This window comes from Microchirus variegatus (assembly GCF_963457635.1).
Source record: "Microchirus variegatus genome assembly, chromosome: 15".
Taxonomy (NCBI): Eukaryota; Metazoa; Chordata; class Actinopteri; order Pleuronectiformes; family Soleidae; genus Microchirus; species Microchirus variegatus.
The window spans coordinates 14,351,612-14,364,385 of record NC_139816.1 but is presented as its reverse complement, the minus strand read 5'-3'; the positions used below and the strand labels follow the sequence as shown (position 1 = coordinate 14,364,385).

General features: G+C 41.8%; 1 protein-coding gene across 1 annotated transcript in view; it reads left to right on the top strand.

Moving 5' to 3' along the window:
- cntnap2a (contactin associated protein 2a) overlaps nucleotides 1-12,774 on the top strand; it is a gene marked incomplete at both ends in the record, with an annotated part of 311,484 nt that overhangs the window by 286,926 nt on the left and 11,784 nt on the right. Inside the window, 3 exons of the mRNA XM_083901554.1 lie at nucleotides 3,286-3,519; nucleotides 4,487-4,620; nucleotides 10,952-11,045. Of these exons, the coding sequence (XP_083757680.1) occupies nucleotides 3,286-3,519; nucleotides 4,487-4,620; nucleotides 10,952-11,045 (462 nt within the window). The remainder of the gene's footprint in view (nucleotides 1-3,285; nucleotides 3,520-4,486; nucleotides 4,621-10,951; nucleotides 11,046-12,774) is intronic.

Here is a 12,774-nt window from a genome sequence, read left to right as displayed (position 1 = left end):
TGTTTTTGTGCATGTTAGGGGACTCCTCTTATCTCTCTCTTTCTCTCTGCTCTCCTTTTTCCTCCTCCTTGTCTTTTTTCCCCCTGTCTTGATACACATCTTCCCTCATATTCTCTCAGTCTCTTTTTCTGTATTTCACTCCTTTATCCCACCGGCCTTTGTACGACTGCTACCTTTTCTGAAATCTATTCTTGTCTTCTCCATTAATGCTCTCCTCCGTCTCTGAATCGACTCCTCCTTCTTATTTTCCCCCTCTCCATTTTACTACGTTTACTGCCTCACTTTGCACTTTTCTCATTTTTTTTTTACAACTTGTGTTTTCTTGTTCCCTGCTTTTCTCTCTTTTTATGCCATTTTCCTCCCCTCCCTCCCTCTTCTCCGACTGCATTTTCATTTTTTTTCCTTCCCCAGTTGCCCTTTTGCAGCTTTCTTTCTCCCCGACTTTGAATCTCTCTCCTTCTCCCCCTTTTAATATCCCCCTGTCCTCCCAGCCAGTGAAAAATGCATGAAACCCCGCCATAATTGTGTAGTGCATTTCCATTGTATCCATATTTACACAGTGCTCAGGGGACCCTGCAGTATTATTATTGTACACTCCTTTTCAGCTTTTCTGCCCTTGAGGGGTTACTGGAGCCGCTGTGCACATGCACACACGGCCACACACACACACACAGACTCACACAAACACACACGCGTCTGTTACCTGTACAGGTCTGCATGCTTGACCAAATTCTCTTTTCACAATATCTTCACACGCTGACATAAAAACACACACAAACATAAAGAGCTCCTGCCCTGGAGCAGAGTTTTCTCATTCCTTCTTATGTTATGACTGCTTTGTGTGTGTGTGTGTGTGTGTGTGTGTCTGTGTGTATGTGCGTGTCTGTGTGATTTTGAGGCCGTGGGCGGCCGCCCCCTCTCTCTCGTATTTTGTTTTTATTTTGCAGGAAAGAGAAAAACGGAGACACATCGCATAAAGAACCAAGTATTCATATTTTAACTTCAGATGATGTCAATAACGAGGCTTTTTAAACAAGCTCAAAATTGTAGATGCATTAGACATTTGTTGATTCACAGAAAGATACGTTGACCTTGTGACATTAGTGCAGTATTTTATCTGCATCAAAAACAATATCTTGAAGAAGAAACACTCAAATTATGCAGTTCAAAATAGCTTAAAAAAAAGTGTTATTTTCCTATTTATGCTCACAAAAACAACAGGAAAATGGAAAATGGGACCATTTATTTTATGCTGTTAACCCCGAGCGTATCGCTGACGACACATTGGCACAAGCACAATTTACATTACCGCAGTTACGCAACGGTTTGTGCTATCAGAAAAATGCCAGCCGTTTCTGAAAGATGAGAAGTTGCACATCAAAGCCAACGTGTGGTTATTACGGTAATTTCACTCGCGCAGTTTCAGGAAGCCGGGAGAAATCGGCGTCTTTGTCGCCAGAGAGAAGAGTGGGAAGAACACCTGTACAGAGTTTCTACAGAGTGTCTGTCTGTCTGTCTGTCTGTCTGTCTGTCTGTCTGTCTGTTAGTTAGTCTGTTAGTCTGTTAGCAACATAACTCGAAAAGTCGGATGGATTCGGCTGAAATTTTCAGGAAGTGTCTGCAATGGGACCAGGAACAAGTGATTACATTTTGGGCGTGATCCATATACGCTATCACTAATTTTAGCGTTATTTTGTGGGGGCTGAGCTGCCTTGGCGGAGATCTGCGCTCTCCGAGTGCTTTTCTAGTCTGTTATGTGACCATTTTATGGAATTCAATAGAACAAATGTTGCCTGTTGATTCACTTTGTTGAGCAGAATTTCAGCCTGGTTCAAACAGTAATCAGCCTAATTAATCTCAAAAGACACTAAACGGTTGAATTATATATATATTTTTAAAAAAGGGATATTTGAAAACTTCACTAGCTCTCTGCCCACAATTTACCACACAGGTCTGTGCCCAGACGTCCAAAGTTTGAAACTACATCAGTGCACAGCAGAAAGCAGGATGAAAACTGTGCTGTAGCTGAATGGAGGCGAGGATTTGTCTAAACAACACTAATAATGCCAGTTAGAGAATTCTCCCATTTTCTCGTATTAGGCCTTCTATTAGATTTAGCCAATGTAGCTTGAAGTATTTATTGTACTGCGTATGGTCGGAGTGGACGGGTGAAGTGAGGCTTTAAACTAAAATGCATAAATGTGTTCACTTAGTATTCTACACGTGTAACTGGTGTAGCTATACATTTGCACTGCTGCGACGGAGGGAAGGCAAACATGTCGAGGCAGATTCCATGTTGTTCTCTCACACACACACACACACACACATACGCAGACACAATACCCTGGGCTCTCTGCCTTCCCTGTTACCATTCTCTTTAATTTCACGCACATTGTGTCTGTTTATCTCCTCTGTAGCTGAAAGGCAGATGCTGCACACACACACACCCCCCCCCCCCCCACACACACACACACACACACATATACACCTCCAGGAGTATAACAGAAGTATAGAAAAATCAGGTCCCCCTCCCTCTTCTCAACACTTGATTACGAGAATCAATAAGCCCCCCTGGAATGGCTGGAATATTCCATTAGGTCTGTTAATGTACTGGTAAACAATGTATTGTTTGGTTTCAGATGCCAGAGCACAGCAATATTTTTTTTTTTCATTCACCATTTAGACCATTTAGAGTGCAGCAATTTAACACTCGCTTTGCTACACCTCCTGAACACAGCCATATTTATGTGTGTGCTTATTCCTCTCTGACTGCATAATACGTCTAAGCCCTGTTGTGTCTGGCATTTGAGAGTTTTTCTACCCTTTCCTGTGGCTTCTTTATGTGAAGGGAAGTCTGTCTGTCTTTCCGACTGTCTCTGTCTTTCTTTCTTTCCATCTGTATGTCTGTCTGTCTGTCTGTAGGTGTACAGTCTTTCTTTCCATCTGTATGTCTGTCTGTCTGTCTGTAGGTGTACAGTCTTTCTTTCTGTCTGTTTCTTTATTTCTGCCTGTCTATCTGTAGGTGTACAGTCCTTTATTTCTATATGTCATTCTTTCCTTTCTGTCTATCTGTTCTGTTTCTTTATTTCTGTCTGTCTCTAGGTGTACAGTCTTTGTCTGTCTTTCTTTCCTTTCTTTCTTTCTGTCTTTCTTTCTCTGCCTATATCCTTTTGCACACACTCATGTAAGTGTCCTAACCAAATTGACAAGAACTGTTGTCGTGTGTGTGTGTGTGTGTATATAGGCTACCCCTGTAAAGTCATTTTTATTTCATTTGTCACTCAGATGTTGGGGGTTTCTTTGAGGCCGGAACACTCATTAAGTACGACTTCATGCCCGAAGCAGTTGCAGGAGCCAGTCGAGATACGAAGATACTGATGCACCAGCTGACGCCACATGACGTTAATCTGACCAAGGAGGAAGTCGCTTTTAGTTTCAGCACATCCAGTGCTCCTGCGATTCTGATGTACGTCAGCTCCAGGACACAGGACTATCTGGCTGTGGTGTTAAGGCACAATGGTAAGACACACGCATTCAATTTAACTATATCCCTAACTCAAACCTTGACCTAACCACAGTGCAAATCTGTAGGACTTAACTTAACACACTTTGTCCTCCACATGAGGGTTAACCCTGAAAGGCAGGGTTAGCTCCAAAGGAGACAAACAATCATTCATTCTCACATTCACACCTTCTGTCAATTTAGAGAAATAGCCTCTGCATGTTTTTGGACTGTGGGATGAAGATGAAGTACCCGGAGAGAACCCACATGCACACTCAAACCTAGATTCTTGCTATGAGGCAACACCGGTAGCCACTGCACTGCCTTGAAGCCTAAACTTAACTAGGTTATGTCTCATTAGAACCAGGTTTTGGTCCCCATAAGGTCAGTGTTAAAACCAAAATCAGTCCTAAAGAGAGACACACACACAGTTTGTGACTGAACACTTGTGAGATGCCTGCTTGTTAGTGCTGCAAAGTACTTTTTTTAAAGGGTGTGCTTGCAGCACAGTTTGGAAAGTTGTCTAATCTCCAAAACCCTCTTTTCATTCCGCAGCCTCCCACTGTGCGGCTTACAGGCTGCAAAGTGCTTCGATAAATCAGAAGTCATAAAACTTTGACAGTGCCATCTAGCGTTCCAGCGACTGATGTGCGCAATCTCCGAAATCACACGCCAAAGTAGTCACATTGCTTGAGGCTGCTGCAAGATTCTGCTGACAGTCCTGCTCATGCGGCGCCCTCAGACAGTAATCTCCTGTCAAGCAGTGGCTTCTCCGAATCACTCACTTTTTCCTCCACTCTTCCTCATTTCTTCTTGTTTCACTTTAAAATGAATTTTTTTGACACTGTTTTTTTTGATAGAAAGCCTTAACATTAGAATAATCAATACACATGTGTCATAAATGAGTGATGCATGAACTGCTTATGAACTGTTTGAGAGGTTTCAAACTGCAGCCTCATTAAACCACTCATCGTATGTCTTCAGGTTCATTGCAGGTGCGGTATAATCTCGGTGGTCTGCAGGAGCCGTTTGCTATTGATGTGGACCAGCGTAACCTGGCCAACGGACAACCTCATAGCATTAATATGTCCCGGGTCAACAGGATCATTACCATCCAGGTACAGACCACACACACACACACACACTGAACTCTCTCCAACACATATTTCAATTTCAAGATATATATACTTGCAACTACAGAGTGCAGGGAATTGCCATCCAGCTGCAGCTCGGATAGTTCGCAATAAGTCAGAGGCGAGTGCAATGTCCTGTTCTGTCTTCTGCTGTGATGAAACAGCTTGTCCTCTGCCCTTGTTAATCCACTTCCAGTAGACAGCCCAAGTATATCAAAAGAGAGACCGCATAGATCTGTATGTTTGTGCAAGTGCATGAGACGGAGCGAAGGTGTGCACGGCCGTGCGTGTGTGTATTTTTGTTCTGTGTCCGCGTTTGAGTGCTTTTTACGTTTTTGCGCAGTGAAACCTCAGAATTCAGCTGAGCTGTCGCATGCTTTGTTTTGGAGGTAAAATGCTCAGATTCGGCTGCAGACTGTAATTTAAAAGGAGGCTGAATGGAAGCCACCGATAAAAACTATAATTGGTTGCATCCGGGTCGGAACAGATTTGCATCGGCAGGTTATGATTTGTGAGGAAATTGATGGGCCTCCCTACAATCAGAGTCCAACAGAAGATGCATGACCTCCTATAGAATTTGTAAATTGAATGCCATATTTTTTTGCTTTTCATGCACCTACTGTATATACACGGTGTTCCACTCACACAATGCAAACCATATATTATGTTCAAGGTAAATCAATCACACATTCACTCGCGGACAGCCCACCTGCCCCCACTTTGCCAAAAGTGTGAATGACATTAACCAGAAAACCCTGACTCATCTTTTTCCTCCGAAAAAACTGCTGAACTATGTGAAGAGATTCACTTGTATAATGTTGTATAAACTTGTCACTAATATCCCAGCCATTTAATTACACTGTGGACTGCGTTTTCTCCACGGAGCGTAATATTATATGCTGACCTCATTTCCCTGCAGTCATCAGTGAAGTCTGGTCTTATCTGCTCTGTTATTTTATTCATGGTTTCTCCGTGGATGACATTTTCCACCCATGAAAACAAACTCCTGCAATGGGAAGACACATGTTTGACTCGTGTCTGCATCACCTCCGTTTTAAGAGAGAAAATGGTGGATTAACAAAACCAAAAAAATTTACTTTTGTGGTTTTTGACCATCAGACAGTGGATCTGAGATACATGCCTCATTCCCACAACAACAGAGGAAGTTGGGATTGAAAAACATGAATAAAATTGGCAAAAAAGTCGACGTTAAGTCATTTTCTTCAAAGAAAATAAAAGCCCTATACCCTGCTTGTCACCGTTAGTCAATTGACTAAGATTTATGAGTAAAAGATCTGAAAAAGTAAAATAAATTGATCTGAGTTAAACAAACACACTCAGCATCATAATGCTGTTTATTCTTCATTTGACCAAGTGGGGAAAAAATGGGTGAAACATTAGGACAAAGTGGGTGTGTAGATGAAATAAAATGTTTTGAATAACTGCAAGATGTTTTATTTTATGCTTTCACAATGAACACAAAGAATATAAATGAAAATAGTGCAGTAGGGTAAATATAATATTGTTGTTTTCCCTGTGATGTAAATGTCACCTTCTCCTTCAGTAATTATAGATGGATTATATGGTTCTTACTGTCGCTCTCGTCATTGTGAAATAAAACGTTATTAAGTAATTATCACATCTCCAAAAGTCTTTACCCGCCCTCCTACGCCCTCTCTCTGGCTCTTCCCCCGCTAAATGTCCACGGAGCAACGACCTCATTCGTTTGTGCTGGAATCTCATTACGCACCATTCACACACTAAAGTGAAAAATTTTGACAGCAAGAAAATTAAACTGAAACATCCAATGGAAATCATCCTCATTTTCTGAGCAAATCACTTCCTGCAGCTGCTGATCACACCGGCGGGAGCACTTTACACATAACACATTCCTTTTTTACTGGCATGGAAAGTGATTGGAGGAACTGTAAGATTCTGTGCTCATCACTCTCTCTCACTCTCTGACACACACACACACACACACACTCGTACACACGCTCACTCTTGATTGCAGCAGCGTCGTTGTATCAAGATTGACGACAGCAATGTTCGGGCCCAGTGCTCGGGCTGTGACTGAGCTATTAACAATGAAATGGGTATTCCCGGTTTACCACTCCTCTTGTGCCCGGGCTGCACTCTAAACAGCAATCCCTAAAATCTATTAGTCTCTCAATGATGCAACAGTTAAACATCTCGGAGTGTTAAAAGATTTCATAGGAACACTAATGTGCATGTTTGTGGGAATTTTGATTGAAAACAAAAACAACATGCATCAGTGATGGAGCTATAGTGGAAGATAACAGGAGGTTAAAGGTCAGGGCCTGAAAAGTAACGCAGATAACTTTGATAAATAAAACTTTTTTTTTTTGCTATGTTCACTCACTGCCTCGGGGGTACAAGTACAAACATGAACTTAACGTTCACCCGTAAACAGATGCATAAGTGATGCATACCAACAGACACGTTTGCATAAGTGAGATCTTGTCAGGTCAAGCCCCGGCAGAGGATTCACACTACAACACTACAAAATCAACATTATTCAAATGAATCTGTCCAGTCCACTTCTCCCCTTGCGTCTCGCCATATACCTCCTTCTCTATCTTAACATCTCGCACAACCCCTGAGGGCTTCTGGTAATAGTTTATTTATTTTCTGAGCGGGCAACCGTGACTGTACTCGCACTCGTGCTAATGCGATATGAGGAACGGGGGTGAATTCTGTTTGTTGCAACAACAAAAAATCCTGAATAGGACCAGGCAGGAAAAAGGGGACACCTAGTGGTGACTCTGTAAAAAAAAAGGCACAAATGCATCATCATTCTTATGAATTCAAAGTTCATTTAGAGTGACTGTCATCTGTTTAGTTCAGCTTAAACACAGGGGTTTTCATGTGTTTGTGGTCAAACTGTCAGAAGACAATGATTCATTCGACAATAGCAAGGTTTTAGAGTTTTTGTGGGTTTTTGTCCACAGTGTAGTTTCTGTTCCAAACAGGCAGCCTTTTACTTAACCATAGCAAAACTAAATGAACACATTGAAAGGACTATCTTATCTTGAAGTGTGTAAATTCATCTCTTAACCCTTTAACACCTAAATCTCAAAATGTCTGTCTAAAAGTGCCAGAAAAATCCTCAGAGTAAGTGATTTTTATCATTTTCCAGAATAGCTGAATATCTGGCAGTTGTTTACAATTAACTGCATGTCAAAAGAGTGTATTAACAATTTAAAATGAAGAACACCAAACAATTGATTTGAGAGATATTTTTAAAAACCACTACAGATTCTGCATGTTAAATTTGAATTTTGAACATTATAAAACATATTTGTAACAAAAGCACTTGCTCCTTCTCAGTTTTCAGAAACCGTTTGAATTTTTTCCAGTTGCACAAATCGCCGAGTAACCACGGTAACGCATAGCGCGCTGGTGCAAACGTGTCGTTTTGTGATACACTCGGTGTTTAAACACGTGCCACTCTGAATTAATCAGAATGTTTCTCAATATCTGTCCAATGGGTAAAAAAGTTGTCGTATTAACACAATCGACCTGAGTTACCCAAATTAAGTCAAATTAAATTATAATCTATATTATAATAATCTGGATTGAAAAGTATCACCCATCCCTTATCTTCGCTGTTTAATCAGGGGGGTGATAGAGCCTATACTGGGGAAACAGGTAGGATACAAGTCGCTAAAAAGGAGACAACAAACCATTCACGGTCTCGTCCACACCTGAAGGCAATGTGGAATCTCCAATTACCCATGACCTAGACCTAGATGATGCGAATTCCCCTCAGAAAGGCCCAAATCGAACCTGTGAGTCACCACTGCGTCAATGTGCTGCCCTTGCGTTATCCGTTGAAGCCTAAAATGCATTTTTTTTTTAATAGCATGCCATCAACATTTTGTAATTTAACCATCCCATTATTATTTTGGTTCCATGCTCATCAGAGACTTTGTTGCAGCTGTACTCATTTGAGTGAGGGGCAGAGATATGAGTCAGAAGCAATAAGAGTCAGTTATGCTGGTGGGGCCTGCCAGTGGATCAAATTCAATTTCCAGGGAGGAAAAAAAAAATGGGGGGGGGGGAGTTGAGTGTTTACCTGAGGCTGCAGAGGTCTCGCTTCTCAGCTATCGGCCTGCAAATCTTGAAGGCAATTTAGACAAGCGACTATTTAGTTTAAGGACGGCGCAGAGAACAAGTGAGAAGACAAGTAGGCATCGGGGTAATTGGAATCTGGGAGAAAGGAGGGCAAGGAGAAGGATGAAGAACAAAATAAGAAGATCAAATAATTTGGAGATGGAGGAGAGCGCTAAATGAACCAAAGGCCCGATGACTGCAGATCAAATAGTAGACCTGCAGAATATGATTACAGAAGTTACTTTGAAGGGTTTAAATGCTCTATAATCCAGGGGCTTACTGAAGAAATGTACATTCAGGCATTTAGGGTGCAGCATAGGAAGCAAGCGTTCGGTTTTTTAGCAGGGAATACCAGGGAATAATCCAAATAAATTCCTCTTTTTTCTGTGGCATTTGCTTTCTCTCACCCTCTCAGGGCTTTGAGAAAAGAGCATCTTAAGGCATTAATCATCTATCTTCTCCGCCTGGTGCGACAAGTTAGGAATTTCACTTGATTATGTTGTTAAACTATTCATTTAAGCAGAAATTAGCAATTATTTGCTCTTTACTCATATACTGCGAACAAAAGCCACGCGGAAATGAAAACTGCTCATTGTACTGTAAATTAGTTTGGATATATACAACACGCTCGTTAAATTAGATTCTTTTTGGGGCGAGGAAATAGATTTTACCCATTGTTAAATCCCAGATCCCTGATTATAAGCTTTTGTAACCTGAGAGGCAGCAACAGCGTTTGGAGGAGAAAATTGTGTTACATAAATGGTTTGTTGTAAAGGGAAGAAATCCCAGTAATTGCACTTGTAATTGACAAAGTTTGCCAAAACAAGGTTTCCTTCAGTGGTTGTCTTCCTCTGTGGACGTTTTTCGTGGGGGTTTCTGGGACTCTGACCGCCCTCAGTGGCTGTGCAACCAATTTGTTTTCTCAGATAAAAGTAAATAAGCTGAGCGCAATTTAATTGTGCCCCATTATCCCACCCTGCAGTCGCTGTGGAAAACAAAACCCACACCATGCTCCACTGAGACCTGGCTTTTGGAACAAATCAAATTAGGATACATTGTATGTGTGTGTGTAGTGAAGAGAGAGACGGGGAGAAAATACTCTGCAGGGGTAGGAGGTAAAGAGAATTTTGGTTTGGGAGGAATATACTGATTTAATTCAAAAGTACACACACATAAATTTCAACCCTTTAGTGACAGTCGAGCTCAGCTCCCAGCTAACAGGCCACGACAGCCGTTCAGCACATCAGTGGAACAAGTTTCGAGTAAAACTCCCAGCAACAAAAGTCAAGGTATTCAATCCAGCTCTCTCTCTTTCTCTCCCAGACTCGGGCAGTTGTGTGCATGCATTGTGTGGCCTGTTGTGTACGCTAAAATGAAGTGCTCCTGAGTGCAAAGGTTGGAAGGAAAGACTTAAACATTTCTGGAACACACGGAAACCAATTTGTGCTGTTGAAATTATTCTTGTCAACAGCACCGGCTGAACCCTTCAGGCTAATTAGAAACTTCAGTGAAACGGCAATAACAAGATAATTATGTTGCAGGGATATTAAACTCGTGTATTCCCCTTCTTCCATCTGCATCTCTGCTCCCCACGGGCTCCGCCGAGACTCACCTCACTTTAAAATCCTCAGGAAAGGCTTTTGAACTTACTGCACACCTGAGAAATTCCATGTTGTTAATTAACGTGTGATCATTCATCTCTTATAGCGGCGGCGGAGAGCCGTTTGTTTGCCGGATCGTTACGGAAGATTACTTTTTCACTTTTACAATCAGCTGACAAGCAAATTTAAGAGCTACTCAAATGAGACTTTTTCTTTCATCCTCTAGAGAACTTCCGTATTTAGGTCTTTCTTGTATATCATTTCACTCAATATGATGTTTAAATGTAATGAGTCTGCCTTCAAATTATGGCTGTATAAACAAAATCAACATGTATTAATATTAATGTTAATGTTAATTGTTTTTTCATTGAACTGCCTTCAATCATGATTCATAGGAGTAATAATGAGAGGGTTCATTAACCCAGTGTTTGTTTGGAGTGTCTTTGGCCTTTTAGTACCACAAGAGGGAGCCATAGAGTTTTTGATGATGCTCTGTATTGCAATGAGAAGCTTCTTCATTATCTTGTGGACACTCCTCTAACATATTATCTCTCCCCAACCCGCCCCCATTCTTTCAGTTGGATCATTACCCTCCAGTCAGCTACACACTCCCAGATGCCTCAGACACACAGTTCAACCAGGTTAAGACCCTGTTCTTGGGCAAAGTCCATGGTAAGTGTGTATAAATCTTTATTTTTCTTTCTGTAAATCAACCCCCATACCTCATACTTTGTCTCTGGCCCTGTTTTAAGAGCTCCATGTCTGCTTGTGTGAGTTATAGGAGAGAGTTTGAGGGGATGGTATTGCCGTCCCATAAAATTGACCTTCAGTAAAGTAAAATATCTATGTCGTTTTGTTTATTTATTAATTCACACCGGCTCTCAGTCAAGTCACTTGTTGTAAAAGCTTGGCAGCTGTTCAGGTGGTGTCTTATATTTGATTGTTTTAGCATGTTTGCTCCAGGTTCTCCGTTTTCCTCCCACACGCCAAAAACATGCAGATTTGGGGATAAGGTAAATTGGACACTCTAAATTGACCGTAGTTGTGAGAGTGTGAGTCGATGGTTGTTTGTCTCTGTGTGGCCCTGTGATGGACTGCCGATCTGTCCAGGGTGCACCGCGCTTATCGCCCTCTGTCAGCTGAGATTGGCAAAGCAACCCTCTTGACCCTCATGTGGAGGATAAATCGGTAGAAGATGGTGGGAGTTTTTTTGCTGAGCCCTTTTAGAAAAACAACCTCCTCTTCAGTCTCCTCTACAATAGCCTCCTTCCTAAATTCACATTAATGCTTTAGCAGAAATGGAAAATTATACGAGGGGAAGCTCAGAGAAATACTCATGGTTCACCCCCCACCACACTGTTCTCAACGACTCACTCTGAGAGAACTGCGATTACATCTTAACTCCACCAGAGGATGCCAGAAGCCTTCAGAAACATTGATCTCTATTCTCTTCTCTGCCTTCAGCATGTGAGTGTGCATGCACATTGTGACTGATGAGGTGATATATAAGACAAATACTATGCTAAGATGTATGAATTCTCAATTCATACCCTAAATCCATAGTTTTTGACCCAATTACATAAGCTGTAAGGCAGAACAATCCCCATGCAACCTTTTTTTTCCCTCATTTGCCATCGTACCATCTAAATAGTTTACACCGATGGCCCTAATTATCAGTATGCGACCCTTAACAGGTGTAGCCATGGTTTATGGCTACATAAGTTTAATCAGGCTGTTTAATTATCCAAATTTGACCTCTTGAGGAAGATTGTATTTTATTGTTCTGCATCCTCTCCTCTCTTTTGTCCTCTACCTCAAGTGCTGTGAAAGTCAGTGAGGTTGAAGTAATGGCTGACTTCACATATCAGTCGCACTATCGACTGCCACACACACAGTGAGACCCTCTGGGAACAGAACACTACACACACATAAATATGGGCATGTGAACACAGGCATCCATCTTGGCCCGACTAACACAGCACAGATGCTTTGAGGACACACGGGGACAAAGTCCCTCACATCCCAAAAACAGTACCAACCATCCTCTCATCGTCAAAGTCACTGTAGGCAGTAAACATCGCATGGACAGAGAAAGAAAAGATGCTTTGAAAGAGGGAAAAAATACTTTGTAATCACAGGGAGAACCAGAGAATGAAAACAGTGATAACAAAAGTAGGCAATATGCTTTTGCACGTCCCATTAGATCTGCTCCATTTCTGTGTTGGGACTACAGAGACTGTCAAAGAGCTGAGCTATCATATTCTCTATGTCTAAGAGACAGAGACGCTCTGTTTGCTACAGCACACACACACACACAGACAGACAATCCAGGGCGACATCTCCTCTATCACCTCCCAGTCTGGTGATACCAGGAGAGTGTTTGGGGGATTGCCTGCTCCTG